This window comes from Marmota marmota, unplaced genomic scaffold, assembly GCF_001458135.2.
Source record: "Marmota marmota marmota unplaced genomic scaffold, marMar, whole genome shotgun sequence".
NCBI lineage: Eukaryota > Metazoa > Chordata > Mammalia > Rodentia > Sciuridae > Marmota > Marmota marmota.
The window spans coordinates 7,211,943-7,227,265 of record NW_026000136.1 but is presented as its reverse complement, the minus strand read 5'-3'; the positions used below and the strand labels follow the sequence as shown (position 1 = coordinate 7,227,265).

General features: G+C 55.4%; 1 protein-coding gene across 1 annotated transcript in view; it reads left to right on the top strand.

The window, feature by feature from the left end:
• The first annotated feature begins 6 nt into the window (after positions 1 to 6).
• The window catches only part of Fam20c (FAM20C golgi associated secretory pathway kinase), a 52,972-nt gene continuing 37,655 nt past the window's right edge, over positions 7 to 15,323 (top strand). The window contains 4 exon segments of the mRNA XM_015502089.2: positions 7 to 1,092; positions 1,095 to 1,497; positions 3,286 to 3,464; positions 12,201 to 12,279. Of these exon segments, the coding sequence (XP_015357575.1) occupies positions 906 to 1,092; positions 1,095 to 1,497; positions 3,286 to 3,464; positions 12,201 to 12,279 (848 nt within the window). The 5' untranslated portion in view covers positions 7 to 905.

Here is a 15,323-nt window from a genome sequence, read left to right as displayed (position 1 = left end):
CCTCTGGACAGAGTCGGCGACCGTCGCCCTCGCTACCGCGGTCCTCGCTGGAGCCTCTCGGTCTCTCTGCAAACTGGAGAGGAAGCGCCCTCTCCTCCAAGGCCCGGAGCTGCAGCGGCATCGCGGGGCGCGGCCGAGGGGAGGAGAAAGCAGAGAGCGAGCGAGCGACCGGGCCCAGCAGTGCCTCGCGGGGCTGCGGCTCCGCCAATCTGCGGGCGCTGACGCGGGGGGCGGCTCCGCGGCGGTCGGATATCTGCCGGCCCGGCGCGGGGCGCCGAGAGCTCGGCCGTGCGGGCGCTGCGCTCTGGGACACCCGCTGCACCTGCCCGGCCTCGCCGGCCGCTCCGTGCGCCCCCTCCCGACCCTCACCCCGGTCCAGTCTTCCGGCCACAGCCTGACCAAGCCAAGCCCTGAGGGAAGGAGCCTCGCGCGTTCTCGCCCGCCGGGCACCCAGCGTGGCCCACTGAGCCCGCCGGGAGGAACGCTCTGTGGATCTGATGCGTGGCACCCGGGCGGAGATAGGTAGCTGTGTCCCGGCCCTGCGCGCCTGATGAGAGCGGCCGCGACTCGAGAGAAGCTGCGCCGGTCGCTACGAGCGAGGTGCCTCACCTGGCTGCGCCCCCTGCCACCCGCGATCCCAGTTCCTCGAACGACAACCGCTGGCCGCTCCCGAAAGGCCGAAAGGGAACGGCCCGGAGATGGCCTGGGGAGCTGGCGCTTTGGTGGCGGATATCTTCCACGTCGTTCACGCCCGGGGACAGCCCCGGAGCTGGTAGCTTCTCGGCACCGAATGGACCTTGACCCGCGAGGCGGCGCCGCGTTCGTGTCGAGCAGCGGTTGAGCAGCGCGAGTGGAGCGCGCTCCCGAAGGGCGCCCGAGTCCCAGACCCGCTCGCTTTCGTGGCCATGAAGATGATCCTGGTGCGCAGGTTCCGCGTGCTCATCCTGATGGTGTTCCTGCTGGCCTGCGCGCTGCACATCGTGCTGGACTTGCTGCCCAAGCTGGAGCGCCGCGCCGAGCGGCCCTCTGGTGAACCCGGTTGCTCTTGCGCTCAGCCCGCGGCCGAGGCGGCTGCGCCCGGTTGGGCCCAGGCACGGGCCGCCCGGGGGAGCCCTCGGCCGCGGGCGACGCGGGCTGGCCCAACAAACACACGCTGCGCATCCTGCAGGACTTCAGCTCAGACCCTGCCTCCAACCTCACGTCCCACTCTCTGGAGAAACTGCCGCCTGCAGCTGAGCCGGCTGAGCGCGCCTCCAAAGGGCAGGAGCCTGGAGACCCGCGGCCGCGCGACCCTGCGCACAAGCCGCTACTGCGAGACCCCGGTCCCTGGCGGTCCGCGCCGCCCCCTGGCCCCAGCAGGGAGGGCTCCCTCTTGGCCAGATTATTCGAGCACCCGCTCTACCGCGGGGCCATTCCGCCTCTGACAGAGGACGACGTCCTGTTTAATGTGAACAGCGATATCAGGTTCAACCCCAAGGCAGCTGAGAACCCGGACTGGTGAGCGGGGACTGAGGGTGACCAGGGTGGGGCTGGCAGGTCCGACCCCTGAGGGAGTCACTCACCCTTTCAGGATAAAGGTGCACTACGGAAAATACTCTCCACTCCCAGGGGGGTATTATTGTGTAGGAAGGCTCAGGGACCCGTGGAAGAGGGATGGGGTGCTTGGTGGGCGGGGCAGCCCGCCTCCTGCTCTGGATCTGCCTTTGTCTCTAGGATGACTTCCTCCCTGAAGGAGCAGCAGTTTGGGAGGTTCCCTAGCCCTGGGGTGGAAGTGGCGCTGGACACTAGAGCCAGGGGAGCCCAGTGCTCCACTTACAGGAAAGAGTGCTGGCTAGCCCTAGTTTCTGGCATGGGTGAATGAATGCATTAGAGAACCAGGGAGCTAGTGGGTGAGGCTCCTTTCCCCCCAAGAAGGTGCTGGGCTGCCAGCTTTCAGATGCTTGATGACACTGTTCTGGGTGGACACCTTGAAAAGCCCTGGAGTCTTTTAAAACCAGTTGCTAAGGACAAAAATTAACAGAAGAGTGTGTGCCAGCAGCAGCTAGGTGCAGCACAGAGGCTGTTCCTAGAAGGGTGTGGACAGCAGCTGCCCTGGGCCATCTGCAGAGAAGCCACAGCTTTGTAACAAGAGAGAAGCTGCCCCAGGATGTTTGAATTGCCTTGCTTTGAACCCTTCCCCCAAAGTCTTTCCCTCAGCTCTACAGATCCAAATAAACAGATGCTCAGGCCCAGAGCAGTGAAATATTAACTACCAGCAAGGTCAGAACAAATAGCTACCTGCAAAGGTTACCTGAGCAACAGACGAAAGACTAGGCTTCCAAACATCTCAGCAAAACCCTTTCTACCTGAAATCTGACCAGGCCCTAACCTGTGCTTTGCACCTACATATGAGGTTGTTTGGTGGCCCCTGAGCTTTGCTGGCCAGATTCAAGGCAATGCTCAGAAACTCACATCAGACGAATGGTCCCAGCCTATGGCTGTCCATGGGGAGGGGTCAGTACAGAGCAAGTGGGCTAGGAGGAGGTTCCTGGGAGGCCTCTAGCCCACCCTCTGTGTCCACCAAAGGACAGAACTGGGACCCAAAGGGCTTGCCTGTCAGTGAATTAGAGCTAAGAAAGTTCCACTCACCCTGCAGCCCAGCAGGCAGGCAGAGGTCAGCTCTTCCTCCAGACACCCCTATGACCAAAGAAGCAGGACAGGCCTTGTTGGTGGGATCCTCCACTGAGCCTGGACTGGAGTGAGTGCTGGAGGCTTCCTTGCTCCCCGGCTAAAGCTGTTCTCCTCAAAATCAGATTTAGCTCCTATCTCATTCCTCCTCCCAGTTGTTAGGACAAAATCTGAGAGCTAGGGAAGGCATCTGGCCCATGGGGTGTGCCAGTGGTTTTAGGTCCCAGTCAGAGCTCTTTCTCCTATGCTCTAGGAAGGGCAGCAGCCCCCTGCACCCTGGCTGACCTCATTCTTGCTGGGCAGTGTCAGCGACCCCAGGGTAGACGTGCAGGGATAGCGCCGACGCCCTGGGTTTGGACTTGCTGTAGTTATAGCCGTCTGTGGTGTCTCTCAAGGTAAATAGGAATTACAGGCCTTCCGGTGTGTTATTAGCTGTAGAACCGCAGCCCCGGAGGAAAGTGCAGACACTGCAGGGTCCTCTCGAGGGGGAGGCACCTTCCGATAAACCTGCATTTGGAAACTGAAGTCACAAATCCAGCCTCAGATCCAACTCCCCTGGCTCCTCATGGTCCTGCACACTCCTTTTCTGGCTGACTTGTGACATCTTTGTTTTTGTAGGCCACGTGAAGGTGCTGAAGGTGAAGAATTGCTCCCCACTGGGGAGGTGGCCTTGGACTCCTATCCCAACTGGCTCAAATTCCACATTGGCATCAACCGCTACGAACTGTACTCCAGACACAACCCAGCCATCGAAGCTCTGCTGCAGGACCTTGGCTCTCAGAAGATCACCAGTGTAGGTAGGTGTCTGGCCTCCAACGGTCGTGTGTGCTGACTGAGGGATGCCAGGCCTGCACTCCTGGATGTCTAGGAAAGCTTGCTCCTTCCTGGAGCCTCACTTTCTGGGATGGATGGGGGCCTGGGATGCACACAGCAGTGGAAATACTCCTGTTCCATGGCATGGTGAGGACAGTAAGAGGGACAGGAGCATCTCTGGTAACTGCAGCTCCTCCAGCCAGGACTCTTTCTGCTTTAATGCATGTGAGCTTCAGCAGACGACTCAGCTGAGACCCGAGGCTGCTGCTGTGGTTCTGGGCCAGCACCCAGAACCTCAGGTTCAGCCAGGGTTTCCTGGGATTCTCCATTGTCAGGCAGTGACCAGGGCCCACTCCCTCCAAACGGAGCCTGAGCATCTAGGGTAGGGCAGTTTGAAGGCAACTTTGATCAAGTGCTTTGATCTGCTGAATCAGACAGAAAAGCTATTCAATGTCTGATTCCCAGAATCATGTGAAGCAGTCCTGAGCATGGAGGCTTGATGCCATGGTTTTTAGGTGGTTATGTGAAGGTCTCATTAGTCATCTGTGGCTTGGGAGGTAGTGGGGACAGGCTGAGGCCTGGGGCATTGCAGGGATGGTCCTGGTACACATAGCCAAGGTGGAGGGCAGGCCTCTGCACGTGTTATGGGCTGCAGTTCCAGGCCCTGTCTCCATGTGTCTCAAAAGCAGTTCTGCTGAAAGGGCTCTCTTGGTTTTGGGCTTCTGTCCAGTTGCTGACACAGAGCAATGAGGAGTTACTCACTGGCCTGTAGGTGCCTCTTTAGAGGCTGTCTGTGGCTCTGTGAACTGTTGGCCCTTCTAGGGCTCTCACCTGGCCCTAGAAGTCGGGCCTCACAACTCCCCAGCACTGGGTCATTCACCAGTGGAGAGCTGAAGTGATCCTTCTTTCTACCCCTGTGCTGTCCAGGAAGACTCTTGAGTACTCCTCACCCCAGGCCATACCTTGCAAAACTGGGGGGGGGCTTCCACTGAGCTGGGAGCTGTTCTTGTGGATGACAGGGACTGTCTTACAGGCAGCCTCAGAAGATGTCACCTGCTCCAGAAAATAGATGGGGCTGTTAAAGACATGTCCAATTGGGTCAACCCACTTGGTCCATCCAGCAGATTTCCTGGGAATCTTCTGCTCACTAGGCTACTTCCTTGGGAGTTGGAGTTGGGGTGAGTCCATGAGAAGCTGTCACTATAGACAGATACAGGTTCCTCTGAGAAGTGAATGTGATTGCAGACCCTGCAACCATCAAGAGGGCACATCCACACTCTTGGTGAATAGAAGTGTGCTTCAGAAGGCTGCAAGACAGGGCTGTGTGGAGGGAGGGCTGTGGTCCCCATGGCCAGCAGGCCTGGTATCCGCTGCAGCTCATATTCCCTCAAGGACAATCAGCCACATGCTCTCTGGATCCTACCCTGTGCAGAGATGTGGGATCTGAACCCAGAGAGCAGGGAGAGGCTGGGGCCCCCAGGTCACCAGCAATTTTGCCCACCTTGGGTATCCTTATCCCTCTCAATAGGATGGCCCAGCTCTCCCAGAAGGCAGTGGCTGAGGCCTCTTGACATCCCAGTGCAGTGGATGGTGCTGATTGCCAGGGGACCCCAGCCCCAGGCTCTGGTTGGACGTTGGTTGGTCTGTACTGAGGGCTGCCTGGGAGGGTTTCATGCCCTTTTTTCCAAGACCACAATGACCAAGCTGATTCTAATTCTGCCTTTTGGGGTAAGGGCCATTGGGAACAGGAGGGAAACATCATTCTGCAGGTGCCAGCAGGTGTTGAGGGGATGGAGTGATGGACAGCCCTGTCACTGAGGCAGGAGGCAGCACTCCGGCCAGAGGGGTGGCTGTGATTAGAATCTGAAGTTGCTAGTCAGGGCGTCATAGCCTAGGTTCTGTGGACCTGCCATCTGAGTCTAAAACAAACCATTTGAGAACAACTTGACTGGACCTGGATGTTCTGGGAGCAGAAGCTGATGGCTGACCTGGTGGCCAGTGCTATTCTCCCAGAATGGAGATGCAGGTTCCTCAGAGGGTCACAGATCCAGCTTCACCCAGCTGGTCCTGTAGTGCATACATCCCTTGCGCATCCTCATCAAAAGCTCCAAACGCTGTTGCCCAGGGTTGTGAAGAAATGTCCTGTGGTACCTCTCTGGGGTGATTCCTGCCCCACGGCAGAGAGGCTGCAGGCATTAGCACAAGCATCCAGCAGAGCGAGCCAGGCAGGGGTCTCCATATGGCAGCAGCATTTCAGGGTGAGTCAAGTCCCCCACCTAGGAGCTCAGGACTAGGCAAGCACCTACCTTCCCAGGGCCTCACTCAACCTGCAGCCTCAGCTCTGGAGTTCCCACCATGAGTTCACCCTCCTGGAAAGACCCACCCCCTGAGTGAGCAGGAAATCCTGATGCCCAACAGAAAACCCCTGCAGCCCCTCCAGGTGTCCAGGCCCTTCAAGTATCCTGCTCTGCCGGGAGCCACCAATAGGAGTTGGCCTGACCACCCTGCCATGTCCCTGGAGATCACACTTCCTCCTGGAGGTAGCTGCTCTGGCCAACCTGACTCAGCCTTAGCTGCTGGGAGGGTCCTCCTGGGTGTTACAAGCCAGAGGTTTTGATGGACACCCAGCTGCTCAAGGCAGCCAGCCCAACTGGGCCCTCATTGTGGCAGAGCCCAACACAGCCTGGCTGCATAGTGACCAACAGCAGGTGGAGCCTTTGAAAGTCAGCCCTGCCTTCCCACCCCCATTCTACAGCCAGGGAACTGCAGCCTTCAGGAGGAGAGGCTTGCCCTGGAAGCACTTACTTCTGGCTTGGGGTTCTGTTCACCGGGAGGGGGGGGCGGTTACTTTAATCTTCAGGTTGTTCCTGTCACTATTGAGTGTGAGCCAGCAATATTGTTTGTAATGGAGATCAGTGTGCAGGAGATCCTGAGCCCTCTCCTCACAGTAGTTCCAGTAAATTTCTTCTTTCAGAACCACTCAATCCGGTTCTGGAGGCTCTGTGTGGCCTAGGGCACAGCTGTCTGTGGCCACAGAGGGTCATTTATAGCAGGCTCCTGGCTGCCTGGTACCGGCCATTGCTGCCTCTGAAGAGGCTCAGCCTTTATCCACCTCTGTTCAGCTTTAGGTCAGACTTGCTGCGCCTTCTGCTTGGGCCACGATAATTAAATCTCTATCATGCACAATTATGGATGCAAAAAATAAATGACACAATTAACTACTCTGCACTTGGAATTGCTTTTTTTAAAAAAAAAAAAAAAGTGCTCTGGCATGTGAGGGTTCAGGCAGCCTGGGGCCTAAGATGCAGACTTCACAGTTGCTCCATCCAGGTCAGGACAAAGCCCAGGGTGGGAGAGCGTGCTGAACAAAGGAAGCCTGCTTCCCAGGACAGAAGCCCTCCTGCTAATTGATCTGCCAAGGGGAGGGCAAATCCAGCTAGACTCTGGAATAATTGGTCGGCAAGCTTGAGGAACAAAAGGCCTTTGGCTGGGGCAGCCCGGGAAGAGCTGCCTAGGATGGGGGGCTGGGCACAGCTGCCCTGTCTAGTTAGACAGGTGGCACCTGCTGCTGCAAGGCACAGCCCCAGGGTCTGGCTCAGCTTGCAGAGAGACCTGGAGATGCCAGGTAGCCAACACCAACACCCAGTGCTGGAGGCGCCTGAGGTGTCCTAAAAGGACCAAGCCCTGCAAGCATGCTGCAGGGTTCAGGGAGGAGGCAGCTTGGCCCCTGCCCAGCTCCCTCCAGTTATCAGCCTGAGGGCCAGGAGAAAAAGCCCTCGCTGGTGAGGACTTGGGACATCCCTGGCATCCACTTTCTCCGTGCTGATCAGAGGCTGCAGCTGCAGCCTCAGATACCTCCAGAACCTACAGTTGTGTGCTGGTGGTCTCAGGCTGATTCTCTTCCTATTGCATGGAGGGACATGACTTCCACTGAGCAGCACTGTAGCTTCCTTTTCAAGTGACTGTTACTTCCCCCACCCCACCCCCAAAAATAAGCGGCTTGGAGGACAAGTGTGACAGATAACTTCAAGCTGGAGGAAGCTGGACAGAAGCAGGCCTGGAGTGTGTGCCCAGGGGTCTTGGACTGTGTTGATGGGGCTGCGCCCTCTGGGGTTGAAGCACCCTGGCTTCACAGCAGGATTTGGGGGCACAAAGACCCAGCCGAAAACTGGTGTTGGCTCCTGCTCAGCTTCTTCCTGAAGCTGCTGCTGGCGAGGTGGTGGCAAGGTGGGTACACCCCACACCCTTTTCCATGGGCCCAAGGACAGTGGGGATAAAGGATTCCGTAGAATGCCCAGAGTCCGGGTCACATGGCAGACCCCCCTCTCTAACCCAGGGACATGTGAGGCTGGACAGGAAGGACAGGGTGTCACATTCTCCAAACGTGAGCCCACCCTTTCAGAGCAAGTCTTAATTAATCTTTCAGAGAGAGTCTGCACCCTGCCCTTAAAACAAGGCAGTTAGACTGAAAAACAGTTGAACCACCCACCTGACTGTGACCCAAAGGACAGCCATTGTTCCACCTTTCAAAGGAGATGGCCAAGGGTGGCCTTGTTGGAGGCCCAGCTGGCCACAGGGCAGCCTCTCACACATGGACATGTTTGTGTGGTCCAGAGGTCTTTAAAAAATAGAATTCATTTTTATAAAAGTCAGGAGAGGGACCTTTAAAATTGGGGTTCCTGTTAGAAACGGGGAGACTATTGGTTTCCCACAGGAAAACAAGTGCTGAGCTGGGCTGCTCTGGCATTGCACACGATCACTGCCCGTCCTCTGTGGGCACTGAGGAGTGGCCTTGTGTTTGCACACATGGCAGAGCTGGGCCTGGCAGCTCCTGCTCCTTGGCCACCTCCCTCACACTGGGGTGAGTCTCTCCACCCAGGGCTGCCCTTGTCCTTCGTCTGGGGAGTTCCTAGCAGAGTGCTAGAGCCTCTGGAGATTGGCTTGCCGGTCACACAGGCAACTCATGCGTTAGTATTCTTGTAGCGACAACTGTGCATTTATAGAATTTACCTTCTTAAGGAATTTCTCAGGGTTCTTCAGGACATGCGAAAATCTCCTTCCTTCTGACATATTCTGAGGAAAGACCATAAGCAAAATGCCCATGCCCATAGGGGTCATAGGATTTATGGTGCCAATGGGCATTGTGAATGAACACGTAGTGCACTCTGTTAGCATTTGTTAATGTGTGTAGCGAATGATGCGCTCAGAAATATAACAATCAGCAATGCATGTTCAAGCACGTCTGGGAACCCTTCTATTCAGGGATGCCAGGGAAGATGCAGAGCTGTCATCTTGGGTCTGCAGAAGGTGGGACTAGCCGGGGGTGGGGGGAGGACTGGGAAAGTGGCTGGAGCATAGGCATCTACACCACCTAGAGGCCAGCAGGGCTCTGATGCATGTGCTGATTGGGTGGGGTGTGGCCTGGATTTGTGTGGCCACAGAAGGAGATGGAGAGAAGGTATCAGGTGGAGATTCAGTGGACTAGTCACCTGGGTCTGGGTCTCATTCTGGGATAAAGAATTTCCAGGGAGGTGCACTGGGTGGGTGCCAGGACAGCCCCATCTCCACCTGGCCTTGGGCCTTTTTAGAATTTCTGCCAAGTTGAGACGCTCCTGAGGCCCAGCCTGGCAGGTTAGGACTGCAAAGCAGGAGGCCTATCAGTGAGGGCATCTCCATCTGCTCTTGAACCTGGGGCCTGCACCTGGGTCCACCGGAGGCTTAATCCATTTATACTAGTCATCTGTTTGCCCCATGGGGGTTACAGGGAGCTGGTGATATACAGGGCCAGGAACGGCAAGGCAGATGGGCCTCGCTTCCAGACAAGAATGATTAAACTGACCAGATTTGCATAATATTTGGTTATTTTAAAAACCAGGATTACAAGCCCTGGAAAGAGTTGATGTGCTGTCCCGGATTGGCCCAGGCAGGAATAATTAAATCCAGCAACCCTGGTTATTAAATGGAAACGGGAACATCAAATGGGATTTAATCGGGCCACTAATTTTTTAATCATCACTTCTTTTTTCATCTTATGAAAAATGTAGTAAATGTTCATTGTAGGAATCTAGAAAGCACAGATAAGGAAAAGTAGGAAATTAAAGTCATCTGAATTCTACTCCCCAGAGATAACAAGGGATTTGGGTGCCTGTCTACGCATTCGAGTTTGAAAACCCATGCTTTGTGTTCGCGAGTTTTTAAAAGAAAATGGTTCCGATTATAAATAGTAAGCACCATGCTGTGCTTACTGAAAGTTCCTTGGTTCTGTTTAGGAGGGTGAGACTGTAGTCCGTCCTGCAGTGTTACAGTGCACCTGTTCCATGCAGGGTGCTTAGTCCCTTCCTGTGTTTGGGAGGGATGGCCTCACACCACACCATGCACTGGCCTGGCAGAGCCAAGATGTCAGCCCATCTTCTGGATGCAGCACCCAGCCCATCACACACTGTGAGCTGTTGGACAGTGGCCAGTGCTGCCCAGGAGTATGCCAGGCTGGGCCCAGGTCAGGTCTGGGTCAAGCACCTTGCATGACATCTGCAATGTCAAGTGGCCTCATAAGCAAGGTCCCCCACTTAACCTAAGAGTAGCACCATGCACATTCCCAGCCTGGGGCCCTTCTTTGTGAAGAGGCTGGGCAGGCCTCCTGAGCCCCCTTTAGCAGAAGAGGAAACTGAGGCTGGAAAGGTGAAGGTCTCTCCCCTCTAGGGTGCCCCAGCCTAGGAAAGCTGAGCAAACTCCAACCTCAGGGTCGACAGGGAGCCCCCTGGACTATTCTCCACCAAACCTACAAACTGACCCATTTGCTGGCATCCTGCCCTATGCCTGTGGCCACCACCAGCAAAACCTGGCCCTACACTGGCCCTGCTCCCTCCAGGTCCTGTCCTCGTAGCACACATACATGCCAATCAGCCACATGAAGGAACAGACAGGGGAAGCACATCTGTCTACTCCCCTCCCCTTGGGGTCCCCAGAGTTCCCAGGCCGGGCTGCCATGATCTCACCTGCTCCTCTGAGCAGGTTCCTGCCTACAGCATGGCCTGCGCCCCCCATGCCCACCCGCCAACAACTGCTTCTCAACCCTGGCTGGCCTTTTCTCCCCCTAAATAAGCACGGGTGCACACCTTGTTCTCTGCACTCTACCCCCAGGTGACCTTGCTGCCTGAGGCTTTTCTCACTTGTGGGAAGTGTTCAGAACCTCAGGCTGCTGGCCCACCTGCATCTCCCCCAGGTTGCTGCCACCCTCCCCACCTAACTGGGCTTTCTCTGTCTCTGCTCTATTCCAGCCAAACAATGGCTCTATCTGAGACCCAAGGGTCATCCTGGTCACATCTCCACACCCCACACCATTCCATCAAAGTGCTCCTCAGAACCCCCATCTTTCCATGCCCACCCTCCTCTGTTGCCATTGCCCCAGCCCAACCTCTCCCGGGCTCTAGCTTCCATCCTTAGCCTGAAGCTGCCAGGTGAGCACCTGGGAACCCCATAGGGCCCTCACCTGCCATGGGCCCCACCGACACTGAAGTGGGCGGCAGCAACAGCTCTTCAGGCCCAAGTGCATCAGCTCTCTTCCTCCAAGGACAATGTGTTTGTTCTGCCTCTGTAGTGCCAGCTGTGTTCCTTCCTCCCAGAAAGGCCACCCCTCAGGCACCAGCACATACCCACTTTGCCTCTTGCCTCCAGCAGCCTAAAGTCATCTTGCGATTCGTAATGTGTAGCCTGCACACCTGGCTCTTAGACACCACTTGTGACATTATCGTGTGGCCGGGGTGCAGTATGGACACAGGACACACTGGACAAGCCTCTGCACAGGCTAGACAAGCTCCTGTGGGCATCGTCCTGGCCAGCTTGTGCTGTAGGGTGACTCCCTTCCCAGCCCTGTATCTTGGTGGCCCGGGGCCTTCACTGTGGCCCCAACCTGGAAAATGTCCTTCCTTCTGCTGCTCCATTAGCAGAAAGGAAAATCTAAGGTCAGGAAAGGGGTTCTTTGGGGAATTCTTCATCCTTCTGAGCTGATGAGATGCTGGAAATGAGTGCCCATCATGTCCTGATGACAGAGGGGCCTCCCACCTAAGGGTCTTTATAATCTCCTTAGAGTAACTCTGCAATCTCCTGCAAATCCCAGGAGCTTTTGCTGGAGAATCTCCACTCTGTTCCAGGCCACAATGGGGTGTGCACAGCGCAGGTATAGCAGTGCATGCATGTGTGGAATATGTGTAGGGGTGTGTGTGTGTGTGTGTGTATATATATATATATATATATATATATATATATATATATATATATATGCTTGTGTTTAGGAATGTATAGGTGTTGTGTGTAAGTTTGTGTGTGTATTAGGGTGTGTGAAGGGTATGCGTGTATGTAGGGGTGTGTGTGTATAACTGTGCTAGCAGGTAAGCAACCTAGCCATCCCTGCTGGAAACCAGGCCCTTGGTGCTGTGACACACTTACGCACACTCCTGCTGAGACCTCCAGCTGGAATCAGCAGGAGTCCACCCAGCTCCCACAGCTGGACCAGGGGGGAGCCTGCGCTAGCCAAGGGTACATCATTGCTGAAGCCCCCCACTTCCCAGGCAGAATGGGGAGGGGCCCTCAGCCAGAGGATCCCAGCTGACTGGAGGATAGAGTGTTGGGCTGGCCTGCCCATCTACCCTCAGGCCCTATAAGGGCCAGTAAGGGGCCTGAGGCAGCCAGTGACCCTGTTTCTCTCTCCCTCCTCCCTGCAGCCATGAAGTCCGGGGGCACGCAGCTCAAGCTCATCATGACGTTCCAGAACTACGGGCAAGCACTGTTCAAACCCATGAAGTAAGTGCCGCCGCTGGGCGAGTGCAAGGGCGGGTGGAGTGTGCAGTCGGGGAGGCAGTGTTTTCTGAGAGAAGATCTTGGGGTGGACTGTGGTAGAAGCCCAAAAGGCAGCCAGAGTGACCTGCACCCTTGCTCTTCCTGTTTGCGTCAGCATTATGTACCTGAAAACCTGTTGGGGCATCACCCTCCCCGTGAGGGTGTTTGGGTTTTCAAGTATAAGAGATGGGGGTGTGGACACCAAAGAAACCTCTGGAAAGGGGACGTGGGCTCTCTGACTCATAAAGGGCTGTTCAGTTGGCTGTTCTGTCTCACGCTTGTCCTGTGGTCCTGATGGCCCACGATACAGGAACGGTGAAAAGTTGAGTGTCAAAAAAAAAAAAAAAGGCAGGCTAGAGGTAGCAGCTAGAGTTGACTGTCTGCCTACATAAAATAGAAACCATGTCACCAAAGTCCCGTGGAACACTGAGCAACACATGACCCCACAGGAAAGTAGATGACTTCGTGGTTTGTGACGTCCACTATGATCATCATGGGGCTTGGATACCCCAAGGGGTCCCAGCATGCACCATGTCTTCTGTTAGTTGCAAACAGGGCATTTCTGCACTGACAGGAGATTCCTTGTTTAAACACAGTTTGCAACCCAAGTGCCCAGGAGCACACACGGGTCTCAGACGTGAGTGTGGGGCTAGACAGGGACTGTGGCACATGGGGTGTGGGTCCCTGCAGAAGGGGACAGCTGTCCATTGACTCATCAGATCTCAGCCATCTGGCCTGATTTCTAATTTTCAAGATAAGCTAGAGATGCAGAGATTTTCCTTTTTAGCATTCATATGTTTAAAAATGGTAACTAATTCAGAAGCATTAAGATATTTTGTAAGACTCAAAGAGGGAAGGTTTCCCAAGGATCCTTTCCACCGGCCTCAGTTGCAGGTCTTTAGGAGCCTGGGACTGAGCACCACACATTGCCACAGGCCACGGAAAGGCCATCAGTAGAAATGACAGAGAGACCAGGAAAGCATTCCATGGGCTGAAATGAAGGCTCTCCACCCTTGTCCCCCTCGCCATGGGGCCAGCCCAGGGTGGCTAGTGTGTGCTGTGGCTGACGAGTCTGTGTTGGCTATGAGATAATGGGGCTTCTTCCCTGATTTCATGCTTGGAAGGAGAGTTCTTGCCTTCCTCTGAATCTGCCCCGTGCAGGGGACTACGAACTGGCCCCAGTGAGATGCACGGTTAGACACAGTCCCTTCGTGACCAGAAGTAGTGTGGACAGCCAGTTGGTTTCTGCTGCCCCCACCTGACCTTTGTAAGCTGGGCAGGAGACACCCACACAACAGGAGGGGAGTGTGGCTGGGGCCAGTGTGGTTCTCCTGGGACATCCCAGAGGGTGGTGGGGAACAGGCCTCCTGTGGCTTCTTTACATCTCACATCTCTGGCTTAGGAGGGTCAGCTGTGAGAGATCTCAGCCTCTCCAGTGAGCTATTTTAAGGCCCCCATTCTCTAATGTGTGGGGCACCACTGAGGAGCCAGGCTGAGTCAGGTGAATAAATGAGCCTGGACAGGCAGCTGCTATCCAGAATCCAGGACAACAGCTGTAAGTGATGTCTCCAGGCCCCAAGCTGTGCTGGAGGTGGGCGTGGGAGGTAAGTCTGGGAGACAGATTTCTGCTGTCCTCTGAGGGATGCTGTTCCAGTCTGCTGATGCTTTCAGTTGAGCTGGAGGCGTGTGGGAGAGAGCTCCACAGGGCTGGAACTTTTGGGAGAGCAAGTCCTAAGGGCTCAGGTGACCTGGCCAGTGGAGAGTGGAGAGATTCTAGGTTCTGGTGCTTCTCCTGCAGAGCTGGGCTGGCCAGCTGTGCGCAGCAGCAGCCATGGTGTCTTCTGCTGCAGCTCTGCAGGGCTATTGCTACCCACATCCCATGGGCTCCTGCAGCCTGGAGGCTCTATGCCGAGGTTTCATCCCCACCATATAACTGCAGGACATACTGCCCACTGCCACATGGAGATGAGGGAACAGGAGCTCTGAGAAGCAGGTAGACACAGAGTCCCCTAAGTGTCCACCCACTGCCTGGCAGGCATTGTCATATCCCAACTTGGTGAGTTCAGAGGCCAAGTAACTTTCCATGGCAGTCCCTGACTCCAGGACCCCATGGAGAAGGTCCTGGGAGGGGTCCAGCAACTCCAGATATCAAAGGCACAGGCCTCAGAGGGTCTAGGCTATGGCAGCAGGCAGTGAGGCTGGTGTGAGACGTGGGCTGATGGGAGGTTGAGGCCTGTTAGAATATGGCCGTGGAAACAAGGTCGAGATCCTGCAGCAGCTGGGGAATGTGTTCAAGGCTGGCCAGAGCAAGGCTTTGCACGCCCTGAAGCCAACCGGGGTTCCTCCTTTGAAGCATTAGGGATGGGAACAGAGGTGGAGACCCATGCTAGAGGGTATCACTGTGTTCTGCAAACTACCCACGTGTCTTCCTGACCTGGTCTTCTTGGTAGGTCTTGTAGGTTTTCCCTGACACCTGGAACCCTCCTCACCCCATGACCTCAGGCTCATGCCTGTAGGGTTCTTATTCCCCAGTGACTGTGATTTGAATACGAAAACAGCTGTGGTTCCTGACCAACGTATTAAGAAATTAAAATCCATGATTAACAGTTCTCCTTAAGAAAGGACGTTCTCCTGGGAGAAAGTCCTGCGCTGCATACGTTCTCAGGAGAGTATTGGGAATTAATTAGACGGGCAGAGTACTTTGCCTCTGGGATTGTAAGGGTGTAAGTTGAAAGCATCAAGAGAACAGCACCCAGGGCAGTGCCTGGGGGTCCCTCAGCATGATGGGCAGGTGTGAGAGAGACCATGGAAGGATCAGTGGTCATGTATTGGTAGACTTTGAAAACATGTAACAGCTTGTCAGCCCTGAGCTCCTGGAGACTCTTGCTTTTGTGCTAACGTGAGTACTTAAGCTTTCTTAAAAACAGCTTTATTGAGATGTAATCACAGGCCATAAATTCCCCTACTGAGAGTCTGCAGCTCAGTAGCTGTTAGTCTATTGACAGAGT